The sequence below is a fragment of the Penicillium brevicompactum genome (assembly GCF_028827555.1).
Source record: "Penicillium brevicompactum strain IBT 35665 chromosome Unknown utg000006l_segment0_segment0, whole genome shotgun sequence".
Lineage (NCBI taxonomy): Eukaryota > Fungi > Ascomycota > Eurotiomycetes > Eurotiales > Aspergillaceae > Penicillium > Penicillium brevicompactum.
In genome coordinates this window covers 2,216,868-2,232,391 of record NW_026623209.1, presented here as the reverse complement: position 1 = coordinate 2,232,391, position 15,524 = coordinate 2,216,868, and the positions used below count along the sequence as shown (strand labels likewise).

The 15,524-nt window shown below is 50.1% G+C and overlaps 3 protein-coding genes across 3 annotated transcripts; 2 read left to right on the top strand and 1 right to left on the bottom strand.

Moving 5' to 3' along the window:
- Positions 1 to 3,952: 3,952 nt before the first annotated feature.
- On the top strand, positions 3,953 to 4,591 carry N7506_009046 (uncharacterized protein; the record flags this gene model as incomplete). The annotated part of the gene is made up of 1 exon (XM_056958339.1): positions 3,953 to 4,591. The coding sequence occupies one exon, from the start codon at positions 3,953 to 3,955 to the stop codon at positions 4,589 to 4,591; it is 639 nt and encodes a 212-aa protein (XP_056807729.1).
- Positions 4,592 to 8,278: 3,687 nt separating this feature from the next.
- On the bottom strand, positions 8,279 to 11,237 carry N7506_009045 (putative MFS monosaccharide transporter; the record flags this gene model as incomplete). The annotated part of the gene is made up of 4 exons (XM_056958338.1): positions 8,279 to 10,257; positions 10,321 to 10,789; positions 10,839 to 10,970; positions 11,094 to 11,237. 4 exons carry the CDS (start codon positions 11,235 to 11,237, stop codon positions 8,279 to 8,281), a joined length of 2,724 nt encoding a protein of 907 aa, XP_056807728.1.
- A 1,581-nt stretch (positions 11,238 to 12,818) lies between these two features.
- On the top strand, positions 12,819 to 14,781 carry N7506_009044 (sphingomyelin phosphodiesterase; the record flags this gene model as incomplete). Its single annotated transcript, XM_056958337.1, has 3 exons — positions 12,819 to 12,956; positions 13,015 to 13,101; positions 13,159 to 14,781. 3 exons carry the CDS (start codon positions 12,819 to 12,821, stop codon positions 14,779 to 14,781), a joined length of 1,848 nt encoding a protein of 615 aa, XP_056807727.1.
- Positions 14,782 to 15,524: the final 743 nt, after the last annotated feature.

The following is a 15,524-nucleotide window of genomic DNA, read 5'->3' as shown; positions in this document are numbered from 1 at the left end:
AGTTGGGTAGCTCGGTTGTCGTGAAGTTGATGATCACAGAAACAAGTAGAAGTTATATTTGCTTTCTTTACGGAGCAGAAGGTCCAAGGTTGTTTCAAGGTTTGTGAACCTCTGCGTCGCCCTTTGGAATTCTTCTAGGGGTTTTCTTGATCGGATCACAAAGCCTCGTCTTCAACTTCAAATTCCATTTGGGTTCTGTTGATTGAGGAAACCATGGATTCGGCAGTCGATGATAGACCCGGGGATCTTGAGGCCATCAGCGCACTAACGAGCCTCTTGTTAGCGACGCGTATGTATTACAAGCCACGGTCGGCGTTGGTGCCTTGATCAAGGGTGAAAATTAAGAATGACTCCTGCATGAGCGACAGTCTCGGCTGTAATGAGGTAGCGCACGCTAGTTCCTACCTGCTTTGTGTGTGAGAATCATCACCGGCTGGCCAGGCATACCGGTGGAAATCTCGTCGAAATCGAGCCCACAAGCCTGCTATGAGCTGATCGCGATTCTGCACAAGGTGACCAGGCATCGAAAATCCTAAGTCAATCCAAGGTGAGAACAAAACCTTGGCATGCGCACAGTTGAAGCAAATTGTTGTACTTGCAAGATTGTTGGCAGCAAGTGGTCGTGCCAGTGGGGAGCAGCTGTAATTCTACCACCACTTGCCGGCTGCGCAAAGTATTTCTTGGTCAAGGAGGGATGTATTCCAAAAGGCGATTTTCTTTTTGGGAACAGATCCACAAAATGTCGCGGTTTCATGTGAGAGTATGCGTTGCTGCCTTGAGCTTCAGCTTGGTCCGCTGAACTGACAGAGCTTCTTAGCTGCGCCCTGTGCGAGATCACTGGTCCGTGCGAAATGATTCGTCTGTTTTCTCTGCCGATTGTTGACCACCCTGAGTGGTGGCTCTGATAAACCCGTAGGCTGGACGACGCGCTACCCCACCCGGAAAATGCATCCGTGAAATGGGTGGACACTTCTGATTTTAGCAGTAACTATAATGCGGAGCTAGAGCTGTCATGCGTCTCGGCAGTTGTGACGACCATCAAGTTGATAGATCATGTCGAGCATATTTAAGCGAGGTTTGTTATGACGATCATTTCGAGGACACCTCTGTTTGTTCGGTTTACCATACGGTCGAACTCCCGAGTGACAGAAGAATACCTATGCCCATGGCAGGGGATGCGATGACTGATGGAAATTAGCCACGAAGCACTATGTCAGCAGGAACTCCAACATCAAACGAAGGACTAGCAACCAGGTGCGACGATTTCTCTGACCGACACGGCACCGTTGATGACAGCACAGACATGGCGGTCTGGACAAACGCATGTTGAGTGCAACGTCAAAGTACCGTTTGCTGATGATCGGCCCAATGATCAACCATACCAAGGCAACGGTCCTCCTCCAAAAGAAGCAAGAGCGGTCGCTGACTCGTTACACCTGATCAGACCATATCATCCCTCGACGCCCATCAACCGCGGTTACGTCTCTCGGCCAAGCATCCGTATATGCCGTCATACAGCAACGGGATCTCCATGGCGACCGGTTGGTTTCATGTCGCATGTCGCATTTCGCACCATGCATTGATTGGGTGATGTACACGGAACCGCCAGCGCACGGGTTTCTCCCATCGCCGAAGTCCAAGTCAGGGGCACCCGTCAAGTCGATACCCCATTGTGACCTATTGAGCGAGTTGTGGTCAGGGACCGGGTCGGTTTGACGTGCGGGTACCACGGTTTCCTAGTCCCCGATTCGCACAGGGCAGGGAAGTGGTGTAATTGGGCATTGCGCGCCCGCTCCAATCACGCGGGAAAAGTCGATGGTTGCACACGACACCCGCGATGGATTACTCGTGTCGGCGGCCGGCTTACTCACGGGGATCGAGGGGGTCCAATTCGGAGGCGATTGAGTATTGTTTCTTGACTGGGTGAAAGCTGCATTGTCGGGAGGTATAGCGGGCACCGTGTCCTTATGAACTAGGGACTGGGAGTGGATGTTTCACTCCGCATGTGGCAAATACGCGGGGATGGCGGAGCAGTAAAAAAGATCGGATTGCTCGGATTCGATCTGGCTTGGCGACCCAATTGAAATGGCGACACCCCAGAAAAGCCAAAAAAAAATGCTAGGGAAAAGGAGAAGGATTCGTAATGGGAAACAAAATCGAGATCGGCCGTGTCATGGTGCGCTCGGAGCTTAACCCGCTAAAGGGGCCTTTAGTGTCGGGTTTAGTGCCCACGGCGCGACAAGTGGCCCCAGCTCCAACTTTCTCCAGTGAGATCCTGACGCCATCTGGGGGCGTAACTTGTGGTGTTTCATGAAGATTCGCCTCAATAGCCTCAATTTTCCCACGGACTCGGGTCGATATCAGATCGATGGGTCGATGAGAGTTTCGGGGCTTTTCGCTGCTCGCGATCTGATTTTCCCCCTGGGGGAGAAGCTTGGCAAAGAAGGGAGTATACTGCATATCTCTTAGATTTTCGACAAATTTCGAGACCTGCTGGCCCATTATAGAAGCGCCACACTGATGTTATCGTGACTTGCCGCAGACGGCTCATCGCCCCCCCTGCAAGTAAGACATTCAGATTACCCAGATTGTGCGCCCATGATCACCCTCTCGTCCCAAAGCCGGATTTTGACCACTTCATCAGTCAGCCCGAGATAGGCAATGCTGACAATAGAAGAGCATGATTGTCCTCGCGGAGGGGAATTCCAATCATGACCAGACACCTTGCAGCGAGGAAACGGGTCCGGGATTAGATTGATTAACTGGGAGGGCCTAGGTAGTTGGTGAGAAATACAAGTAAACACCCCCCCCCCTTTCTCCTTGCCCCGGTCCCCATTCCTGGGACCTAGGCACCTAGAGTTGATCCGAAGAGCCCTGCTATCAGCCAATGCCGACCCTCATGGGCGTCTATGCACGGCAAAAAGGGAGTATTATTAGCATCGGCGCCAATCCAAAGTTGGCAACCAATAATATTTGGTAGATGGGCAATGAGAGCTGTCTTAATATCCTTTAGTGTCAATATGAGCCTTACATGGGGGTCACTTGCCCAGGTGGATGGAGTTGTCAGGTACCAATGTTCAAACCAAACGCAGGAGAATATTTAATTATATTCAAATAGATAATTAAAATGCCCCGGGCCTCTTGCCTAGATCGATACTTGTATCCACCCTCGACCCGTGGTCAAGTCGATCTCAGAGTGATTGGCCTGACCGGATAGACCCGTCGTGATGGATCCGATTCATAAGAAAAAGAAAAAGCTCCGTATATCCTAAGACAGAGAGAGGGTGCTCTTCTTATTAGACCCCATCCCTCTTCTATGAACGTTCCAGAATAAACTTTCATTCTTCTGACCTCATTCCATTAATCTTTAATCGTGCACCTTTTTTTCTTTCTTCCTCTCTCTCTCTTCCTCTCTCTTTTTTATTATTATTATCTCGCCTTTTCCCTTTTGTCCTTCACCTTTCTCGCTTTTCTCTGTTCTTCCTTCCTTTGGACAGAGTCACATGTATGTCTAAAGGTCCTTTTGCTTCATAAACATCCAATGGGTATTCTTCCCACATTGAGCATCCCCACATCCACCTCCCTCCCTCAATGGCCCCCTAACAGATGTCCATGAACAAGCCCCAATCTCGTGGCGGACTAGGGACCATTAGGGATCTATTCCGCTCTGGACCCCCACCCTCCGCCTCTCCACGGCGCGGAGTATCTCTTCTGGTCCGTCGAGGTAGGGACATCTTTTCCAAGTACATATTCCTCCCCAGGCCCTACCCCTCGAGTTCATCTCACTTCGGGGCGCAACTTTTGACCCCACTGGATCCCCAGCGGGAAACGAGGCGCAGCCCCGAATACACTGGCAAATACAAAAAGAAACACGAACTAAGCAAGCCATCATTCGGGAAAAATTAGCAGATTGGTAGATCGTTCCTCATCTTCACCTCAAACTTCCCCTTCGATGAACTCCCATCCCCAATTCGACCCGCCCACCATGCTCGGTCTAGGAGGCAGCGGGAGGACGGAGGACAACTTCGATATCTTCGAATGGTACCCGCGCTATCAAAGCTGTCAACGCTATTTCCTCGACCACGCCCAACACAGCGTCCCCGTCCAAGCCCTCTCCGCATTCTTAAACATCCGTCTTCCCTTCCAACGCCAACCCTCAGTCTTGAACTCCTCTCCATCCGCCATCCCACCGCCAGACGCCCAACCAGGCCCGCCGTCTGTCTCGCTACTCCCCTACATCCGCCGCCTAGTCGCAACTGGAATGGACTTCCCGGGTGTTCTGCATGGCTTTTTCGGCGACGACTGGGGCAGCGGCATCGGGCCCCTCCACGAACAAGAACGCCGCAACTACCTGTTCGCCGCGAAAAGCGGCGGTTGGGCCTCCGTCAAGAAAGACTACGACATGCCCCCACTGGAAACGATCCCATTTTTGCGTCCCCTGCAGGGACCCCTCGATGCCGAGATCGAGGCTGCCGAACGCAGTTGGAGTGAATGGCTCGCTATGGAGGACTGGATGGTCGGCCCGCGGGAGCCTGATATCTTACAAGATTCGTCTTCGCAGAATTCACGACCGCGGAGTTCGCGCGGGTAGCTGGGAAATGCTTTCATTTCGGGATGGCGAGATGGCGTCTTGAAGGCCCTTTATTGTTCTAGCGTTGCGTCTTTCTTTGTCTAGCGACTTCATTTTGGTCACTGCATTTACTACGGAGATCCTACTGTGATCGGGGGGCGAGTTCTCAGACTCCTACGTACTTCTATTTAGATACATGCATATCCCTATACTCACAATCGCATAATTTCTCAAGGGCCGCAGTCTTCAGAAATCCCGATTCAGAAAGCCTTACACCGGGCCGTGGTTCCTGGGTGGTCCCAACCCGATTTGAACCAAAAAGTCAGAAGCGCGGGAAGGAGAAAAAAAATCAAAAGCCGGAGTTAAGCCGATCACACGGATTTTAAGGGATTACGGAGTACCAGCGAGTCTGAATATCCTTTTGGGCGTCAATCCTCCCGGCCGAGTTCAATTGAAAAAAAAAGCAATCATTGTCAATGCCAGCGCTAGTTCACTAGTACACAACAAGCATACTCCATCGAGACGTGAAAACCCTCCACCTACCCATAATTGAACCGTGCCGTTACTTGTCTATGCTCATTTCAGTCGATCGAACCACGATTTCTGTTCAAACAACCCCACCTGTTTGCGCTCGTTCCGCTGTGGACTCCCTAAGGCCCAATCCGAGACTTCGCCATCGACGCATGTTCTTTGGATTCCTAGCCGTGGAATTGTGCGCGGCTTTCGGTACTTATCGCCAAGAGCTGTCGCTCATGGAATTGGGGCCGGTAATCGAGATATGCACATCGGATTTAGATTATCACCTCCTCGATGTAAGGATCCAAGTGGACCTCTTGAATCATGTGAAAAATGACTGCACATCATGGTAGAATTGGGCAAGAGTCTGAGAGTGTCCACTTTGACGTCTGTATGGAGTATCGGTACAATATTTCCCGATTGAATTACCCCCTCCGATGCCTTTATTCAGCAAGGGGAAAATACAGAAGATCTATAGCCCCAAATTTGTGAGGATGGCGAGATCGCCGTATCACCGATCTACTCCGAAAAGCCCAGGCAGAACACGAGGGCTAGCGCAAATAGGGTGATGGTACTCCGTAGAAAAAGAAAGTTTCCTTGAAAGTCTGGAGGTGGAAAGGCCCACTGGATCTTCATAGTGTGTCAGTAGCACCGTGTGAGCCTGATTACGGCATGCGTGCCGTGGGACTTCGCGTGGCGTAGCTGGACAAGGACGCTAAGATGTCATTCCCTACTCCCTACGGAGTGCTAATTGGGCTATCAGCCTTTTAGTTGGTAAATTCAAGGTTTGCTGCGAGTCTCGCCCTGCAAAGCCTACGCTGTTCATGATTGGCGTACATCAAAAAAAAATTCTCCGAGATCATCCTATTTTTTTTCTCCTCGCGATCGCAGATCGACATCCATGGATCTCGGAGGCTCTGACCAGGTTCTTGTATTGGTTTATTTTGCATGGTTTGGCTTTTCCAAGTTGCTCTTTTGCTTTTTCCTTTTACGACCTCTCGTATTCACAAATAGAATTTAATAGCGTCTCTAAGTCGAATTCCTTCAGAGTGTCCGGAAATCAAATCCGTGGACTGCCTGTTCCTGAAACGCCTCTCTCCAGCGGTACCATGTTTCAGCATGTCATGTCGTGGATGAATCTTGCGTCAAGTTACTCGGTCCTATTATGTCCACCGGATAGTCAAATCCGCTTGGCACATAGTGGTACGCATCTCGGGTCCTCCGGGAGTCCAGGGCTTTAGTTCAACCTCGGAAATTTGGGATGACACATTGTTCGGATAGATTTACGAGAGGATTCGGCGAACCAGTACAAGCCGAAGTCGACCATCGCCTACTTCCTGAAACAGCGCGTTCAACCCCAACCCAAGACATGCCAACCCGCGAACATGCCGAACCCGTTCCTCTTCGAGTGGACCAAAGTCGGTACCACATCGGTCAGAATCTTGGGTCGTGCTAATTCGGCCCCAACGGCTCTTCGTTGCAAGTGCGGCTTTGGTTCGGAAAATGAAGCGTGGCCCTAAATTGGGGAGGTAAGTGGGCGGTCGATCGTGCAACGTTGTGCAAATCCAGGGCCTTGTGTCATGCCCAGATGGTCTTTGACCGAATAAGGGGGTTCAACAGGGGCGGGTAAAAGGCTGCGAGGCACCTGGAAGGTTGAGGTTGTCGGACTCGACCTGCCAGAATTCGGTTATTTCTACTCTGTCTCGAGATGTGATCTATCGAGGGGCGAATTGCTAATATGTACGCTATCAAGAAAACTGCGAGTTGCAAGGATCGCCCTCATGCATATTGTGCAGAATATTCTAAGCTAGTGGGTGCCCTAGACGATCATTAGATCAGAACAAATTCTGGCGACTTGCTCTTTTGGGACATTTCTCCGGACTCAACCGCTGCCTCGCTTATGAACCGTGACGGTGTGAGTCTTGGCCGATTGAACACTCTTGAAAAAACTCGTGGGTATAGCCTTTTTCCCAAAAATGAGCGCACACTTCACAAAGCATTTCGCGCATCTTGCCTGGATAGCTTGGATGTCTGTCGATCGTTGATATTTTACAATATTTCCTCGAACGCCTCTGGGCAGTTCCAACAAGAGCCCCAGTTATCAATTACTAGAAGTGACGTTGTGATAACCGGCGGGGTGATCCATTGCCAAGGTCATTGCCTTTTCTGCGGCACCTTTTGGAAAAGGTGGCAATTATTTGAATTGATGCAAGCAGTAGATCATGTCACTCATTGAGACTGTTGCAAGGCAATAATGGTAATGAGGAATGTTCACCAATGACCGCATCACCCACTTGAGGGCAGAAAGGTTAGACACTTTATTCCATGAACCGTGATGTCCACTCGAGTCCCCTTCTCTCTGGGGAATATACATATGGCTATGACATTAAACTCTTATCCATATATCTTGGATTCCTTTGGTGCTGCCAGTGCCGCCTTCCAAGGTTGGATAGGTAAATTAAACCCCCCATAAGGAGATCTCAGACCTCTGTCTCATTGTTCTCAGAGTCGTCAAGAACGAGGCTTTCTTGACCCCGGAAAGCATCGGGACCTTGGGAGACAGGTTGAGATCTTGGCGTCGTTAGGCCCAGAAGGGGAGAGGCTTTTTCAAATCTCCCACGAACTTGCTCTTACCATTTTAGTGAATGTGGCGTAGGATACATAGCAATGATGCTAGGAAGTCACATCATACCTAGAGAACAGTCTGCCGCCGTGCATTGTTCGATAGGCATTCGAGGTAGTTACTGGATGGATTGCGGTACCCAGGACTACCGAAGCTCCAGGGCTTGCGAGGTTATGCATGTCAAACCTGGCCTGTGATGAACTGGCGACAATAGGGCCAAATTCCGCCAACCTGCATCGGTAATTGACTCTACAAATAAGGGCAGCAGGGATTTCCGAGAGCCTTGAAAACTGTTTCCCATGTAAGTAAAATCCGAGGATGGAAAAAGCAGCCATCATTGATTAAGTAGGTAATAGAAAGGCCAAAAAGGTAAACCAATCAAAAATGTTGAAGAAAAACTCCATCGCTAAAATGCAGAGGACAAAGACAAGGCAGACAATACCACCGTAGTATGCAGCGTAGATAAGCAAAATAAATATCAGCCCCAAAAGAAAAGTAAAAGGGTATCTTTGATCGCAACAAGAAGCGAGCGAGGTGTGGATGTCATGGGAATGACAGCCAAGGGACGGTCATGAATCATTATTCCTATTCGAGAAACGCTGCTTTGTAGCCGAGTTTCTCGAATACATCGAGTTTCGACTGGAGCTCGAGCTCGAAAGCCTGAGCGGAGGGTCATGCGCTAGAGAAGAGCGGTGAATTTCCTCCGGGAGAGGAAGATCAGGTAGGTGATCCGGGTTAGAGACCAAGCTGCGCGGACGGGAGAGAACACCACCCAGAGAGGGATTCTCTTTATCGCGTTGTACGGTCTCGATGCGTGTGCGAGTTCTTCTGCGGTGACGGCGGAGATACTCGTTGGGAACGGGGTCGACTTGCTTCTTGACAGCGGGGACGAAGTTGAGGTAGATAGGGAAGATGGCGCCGGCGGCAAAGAGAGCGACGAGAACGCAGAAGGAGTAGGATTCGCCGTGTGCCAGATATGCGGCGTACTCGGCGAATGGGAAGTATGTACCACCGCTAATAGCCACTGTTAAGAGGATGGCGGCATTTTTGGTATGTTGCGCTGTACCGCGCAAGGAGATGGCGAAGATGATACTGAAAGTGCCACTTTCGAAGAGGTAGAGAAGCATGACCATGACAATCGCCGCGGAACCGCTGGTGTACATGCAAAGAACGCCACATACGATCATGCCGATATAGTTGACCATCAAAATCCAGCGGGGCTTGAGGAACAATTGAGCAAACGCAGCGAGGAAGCGACCCACAGCAAACACGCTGTGCCCGATTGTAACAATGTCGAACGGTCGGAGAGATGTGCTTGAGTGAGCAGAGAGGACGAAGCGGTTAAGGCCGGTAGCAAGAACTTCTTGGCCAGCGCAATAGAAGAACTGGGACCAAACTCCCAGACCAAGCGTTAACCACACAACTGGAACACCAATAACTTTGGTCATGTTGTCCTCACGGCGGCGATTTGCCAACTCTTCAAGATCTTCATCTGAGGCTTCGGGGACTGGAAGGTAGTAAAACGCGACTGCTAGGAGGACATCAAAAAGGGCAATGCCAAGATATGCCCACTGAACGTCGACCAGAGACGCGACATCTTGGACGCTCTTGAAAAGAACCCTTTTGGCTAGCAAGGGCGACAAGACACTTCCAACTGCCTGTACACCCTGCGAGATGTTCAACCTGATCTCGGAATTTTCGAGTGGTCCACACAGGGCGATGAACGGATTTGCTGCCGTCTCCAAAACGGCTAGACCAAAGCCGACAATGAAGTTGGATAAGATGAATGCGGGTGTCGACGTGAGGACGGCCGAAGGCCAGAATATCAAGGTCCCGCAAGCATAAATGCAGAGACCTGTCATGAAAGTAGCCTTGAAACCCCAAATTTTCAAAACTGGACCTCCAACACACAGAGGGCCCAGAACGTATCCACCAAAATAGGCGCCGTGGAGCCCCAATGAGTGCCATGGACCAAGGTGGACGATGGTCTGGAACTGAGAGTTTAGAATATCGAGTAAGCCGTACGCGAACCCCCACAGGAAAAACAGCAAAGTAGTCAAGGCGATTGGGGCAATTGACTCCCTGTTATTCAGCTTGAGCATACTTTCAGGATTCCTCATATTGACGAAGTCGAAGAACGTAATGTCTGGGGGGTAGCTCGTGCTTGTGTGTGTGGCCGTCTCCGCGTCGAGAGGCGCCGTTGCAGGATGACCTAGGAATTCCAACAAGTCTATCGGTTCCGACTCACGAGAGCTGTGTCGCCCAGCAGAGACACTGCCAACGTGGTTTTGCAAGCTTTTGTCGCCTTCGGCACCTGGTAGCGCAGATTGAGACCCCGATGCTGCAGCCGCATGAGTTGCTGGAACAGGGGTATCCCCCGTTGGATATGCATACCCCCCGTGCGGCGAAGAGGTTGTCGTATCATTGGTGTCCCTGATCAGCTTCGGGACGAGGCGAGTAACGAGTGGCTTGAGACTCGGTACACAGCCACAAATAATTGAAACGTTGACTTCGACTACAGACCACATGAAAGAAAGCGATGCATACCCTGCCAAGACCATGTCAGTTCAATTTGCAAGCCAATTTCCGAAACGGGAGGTTGGGGTCGTACAGCTAAAGTCCACACCGCCAATATTCTGGATATGGATCGACTTGACTTCCAACGAGCGAGAGATGGCAGCTTGTTGGAGGAATGCAATTCGGATCACATCGACAACGGCCACAAAGAAACCAAAGGAGAATGTGATCACCAAAATGATCTTTTGTTTGAAAGGTAGGCGCATTTCCGTCAGGAGCGGCATCGGGAGAAATAGGATCGCGAGATCGGTGATGATATTCACCGGAGACGATGACAGGTAAAGCGTGACAATATCAGTACAACGCGCGTTGGCCGGGACATCGGAGAGAAACACTGCGCCGATGGGATTGCATTGGAACACATTGACCAATGTTAAAGCAAGGCCTGCGGCATTCACGACGAAGAGAGTGACATAATTTGCGAAGCGAAAGACTTTCTGGTTTCGGGTCAATGTCAGGTAAAAGACCAGGATTGAGGTCTTGACGGCCATCAATGCCGGATTCTGAGTGACTGTCAGCTAATTCCACGCGGAGGGGCAGCTTGTGACTGACGTAGAGCACGGTAAACGCATAACTAGCCTTGTTAAAAGCAAGCTCATCCTGAGGTTGAATTTCACTCGAATGTAGACCGAGACCCTTTTGCACGGAGAAGAATAGCGAGAACGAAAATCCGAAATCGATAATCTGCAGACGGATTAGCCTCCGAGCTCCAAAGCTCCCAATCACGTTGCCAGGATGATCCGATCGAGTCTCATGTCACGCCAACCCCGGGCACATGCAGGGATCAAGCCAAAGGATCCTACATACCCATGCGACCAACATCAACCAGTCGTGTAACCCAATTTTCCTGACCACGAATATCCTCGAGATGAAGCGGAGTGCGACGAAAATACTGGCGATGGTAAAGAAGACAATGGAGACGCCCAGTGTGGCTGGCCGTCGACCTTCCATTATGGGCGGATTGAACTGCCGGCGGACAGCTCCCAAAAAACGAGGGTCCGGGTGTTCACTTCCTAGTGTATCGCGGCTGGATCGGGCTTAAGACGCGCGCGTGAGAGGCCATCGTCGGGGGTTCCGTACGGGTGGGAGGAGCGGAGGAGGTCGCGGGGAGGAGAGAGGACGTGAGAGGGAAGCGGGAAGAGTGAAGAGTACGAAGATGCGTTGAAATGAGGGAGAAAATTTGGTTGAAGCCGTTTTACCCCGGTTTTCCCTTTTTTGCTCGGGATCCCCGCTAAATGGCATTACTCACCGCAATAATTACCACCTCACCACACCTCACAACACCTCACATCCTATTGGAACCTTAGGATCGACAAGTACTGCAAGTACACTACGCACCATGACGCTGTACCCTTGCAGCGTACGACAGAGTATGGAGTACCAAACTTGCCAATACCCCTGGTTCACCAATATGGCACAGAGGCGCCGCCATTAACGATTTTCTGTTCGCCCCTGAGACCTGGTTACTTTGATTACTGTGGTGAAAATTTTGCGGATCCTGTGGGGGTTTTATGGTCCAGTCTCTGATTCAGCTCCCACAAAAGCATCGTCCACGGTTACGTGCAGGGTTCAGGGTACGCGTGGCAATTCGGCTACCCTGGTTCTCAACGTTCTTAACTTCACGGATCTTTGTGCGGGGTTTGGCCTTCAATAGTCTGCAGTCAAATATCTTGCTGAAAGAGATGGCTTCTCTATTCCAATATATCCAGGTAGTTGTGAAAACAATCTATAGTGTTGACTGTGTTACCCGACCGGTCCATCTCGCAACCTCATACGGAGTACTCCATATAACATGTCACTACGAATCTAAACATACTCCGTACTGTGAATCAAGGGTGATCTCCAAACCCCTGCAGGCACTGAACTTGGCAAGTCAGATTGACAAGGGCACCCACTGATAAACACCTGATCTACCCGAACACCATGCTATGCATAAGCTTTCCATTGTTTCATCACAGCACATCTTATTTGGACTTTGCCTTTGTCAAATGTTTTCATCCGAAACCCTCCGAGGATATGCGACAACGCCAAGCGCCTCTCCACGGCATATAATCAACCCCCGTGATCAACGTCTTTTGTCCTACAGCGTTGCAACTGACAGCTTCCTAGTTGCTTGGCTACTCTGATTCCAGTATCCATTCGCGAGAGTCCCTCTCGGTAATCCGATCGGCGGCTACTAAGTCCCGATGTTCATCCCGAGCACAGCTGTCGATCTATGCATCGACTGGTATGCATAATGAGGGGATATGCTGGACTTGTTCTTATGAGAACTAAACGCGCTACAATTTTACTTTCACATGACAGATACGCAGGCCGAGCTGAAGAAAATTCTCATGTAAGTTCGCTCTAAGCGAGGTGCCTGATCGCCGCCAAAGCACTGTATGTGACTTCCTGGGAAGTGCTATAAGATGTAGTTTGTGTCGCTTTGGAAAGAGCCCCGACCGGCTTTGTTAGGAAGGAACGAGGCTCTGAAGCTGTTTGATCCCTGCAAGTCTATATCATATATCAGACTTGCTCTCAACGCTTTCCATCATGAAAATCAACGCTTGGTTTGCAGCCTGGGGTATTCTAGCCTCGTTGCCGGAAGTTCAAGCTAAAGCTTCACTTGACAAGAGCATCGCATCTCTCTGGGATGATTTCAAGAATGCAGTGGATTGTGGAAGTTGCCAGGTAAACAAAGCCATTGCTCAATTGGTCGTCAAGTACTAATCTTTTTGTGAATCCGCAGGCGCTTCTCGGTGGCCTGAAACTCGTCTCGGGTTTTGGGGAGGACTTCATGATTGACGCTCTCACTGGAATTTGTGACATCAGCAAGGTACTTTCGTGCTTCTGAAAGCTTCTGACGCCGCCGTTTTGATTGACACATATCCAGGCCGAAGACTCCGATGTCTGCGAAGGAATCATCAAGAAAGAAGGACCTGCACTCCATGATGCCTTTCAAGCCTTGCACATCGGATCCCATGCTACCCAGACGATGTGCGCTAATTTGATTGGGCTCTGCCAGTACCCTGAAGTCCGACCACACTCGCTTTCATTTCCTTCGCCGAAACCAAACAAGGTCAGGCCTCCGCCCAGTGGTAAGCCGCCGATCAAGGTCGTTCACTTCAGCGACACGCATGTGGATCTCTACTACGAGACTGGCTCAAGCTATGAATGCTCCAAGCCCATTTGCTGCAGAGTTTTTGAAGATAAGGATGCTCCGGGGATCACGAAAACTCCGTGTGGACCTTTCGGGAACCCTAAATGTGACCCACCCCAGGAACTGCAGGAGAGTATGAATGCTGCCATCGCAGAAATCAACCCCGAGTTCTCCATTTATACCGGTGACGTGGTGGCCCACGATGTCTGGCTTGTCAACCAGCCTGAGGCTCTCGAAAGCTTCAACAACACGTACAGCCAGATGGAAAAGTCTCTTGGTATGGTGTACGCTGCCATCGGAAACCACGATACCGCACCATTGAACCTTTTCCCCTCTACTGCTGTTTCTGATGGCAACAATCAATGGGCGTACGACGCTCTGGCTGAATATTGGCTAACCTTGACCGGCATCTCCTCCGTGCAATCTGCAGACGAGTACGGATCATACTCGGCAATTCACCCCAACAGCAACTTGCGCATCATCTCCTACAACAGTATCTTCTACTACAAGTTCAATTTCTACATGTACCAAGAGCCGATGGAGAAAGATCCCAATGGCCAATTCGAGTGGCTGATCAAGGAACTTCAAGCTGCCGAAGACGCAGGCCAGCGCGCTTGGCTAATTTCACACATCCCATCTGGAGTGGCGGATCATTTCCACGACTACTCGCATTACTTTGACCAAATTGTCCAGCGATACGAAGCTACTATCGCCGGCTTATTCTACGGCCACACGCATATGGATGAGTTCCAGATCGCGTATTTGGATTACAAAAACCGGAATCATAAAACTGCCACAGCGATGGGATATATTGCGCCAGCCATGACACCAACAGAAGGACCTCCCTCGTTTCGCGTTTATGAAATCGACCCCGAAACTTTCGGCGTCCTCGACTACACACAGTATATCGCCAACATCAGTGACCCGACTTACCAAGAGAAACCACAATGGCTCCCGTACTACTCTGCAAAAGCTGATTATGGGTCCAAACTGTCTCCCCCCGTCACGGATCCAAAGACCGAACTCACCCCGGCTTTCTGGCATAATGTTACTGTCGCCATGCAGAATGAACAGTCAGTTTTTCATGAATTCTGGGCTAGACGAGTTCGCGGATACAATGTCACCGACTGCGATGTCGATTGTAGGACGACCGAGATTTGCACTCTGCGTGCTGCGGACGCGCAGTACAACTGTGTTAAGCCAAAACCTGGGTTCAACTTCTCCAAGCGCGATGGCAAAGATACATCGAGGCAAGAGTCGAATCGGAATCAGAATCACTGCGATCATGCTGGTCTGGCTCCACTGCTGGGCAAGATTGCCTACCGGGCTAGAGTTGCTCGGGAGATGGAAGCCTGATAGAATGATCACATTCGGGTTTCCTCTGTTATGAGGTGCTTCCAAGGTTCTATACGGGGATATCCACAGATGTGTGGTACATTTATATTTCCCTGCAGCTTAGCGTATTCTAGTTATAGTATCTGCAGTCAAGAATGCATATGAAACTAGTATATCAGCCCCGATCCCCTCGAACTTGACAAGAAGCAGGTGTCCACTGGTCATAGCTGATAGCATTGCCAGACTAGTTTCGGTATCTGTGTTGCCACCCTATTTGAGAACTCACATGGTGGTCATTCGTCCCTTCTTAAGGCTGATGGTTTGCACGTTGAATGACTCCTCAAAAATGCGAACTCGGCTATGGGCACCCAAAAGGTGAAAGGTGAGATGAGAATTACTGCCTGAGTGGATCCTGACTTGAAACTAGTAGCTCAGATCTAGATTTTTGGCGAATCAGATTCTTTTGGTCAAGCTAGTGAGATTCAATCTGTGTGTGTTGAGATCTGACTGATTGTTTGGTTATTAGGGTAGTACAACAATCTGGACTATATGCCTATTTTGAATATTTCACCATAAACAGCGAAAATCTAGAGCTCTAGATGACCCACATGTGTTTCCAGGTCCCCAGCTGTGGAGCGACGGATGCCAATATTGGTGGAGTGCGGTTAAATTGCGCCCAAGTTGTATGCCTGTCAAGCCCAATACGAATGGATTCAAGTCTTCTCGTATTCATATGCGCATCAAATCCCTGACAGATGATCCGA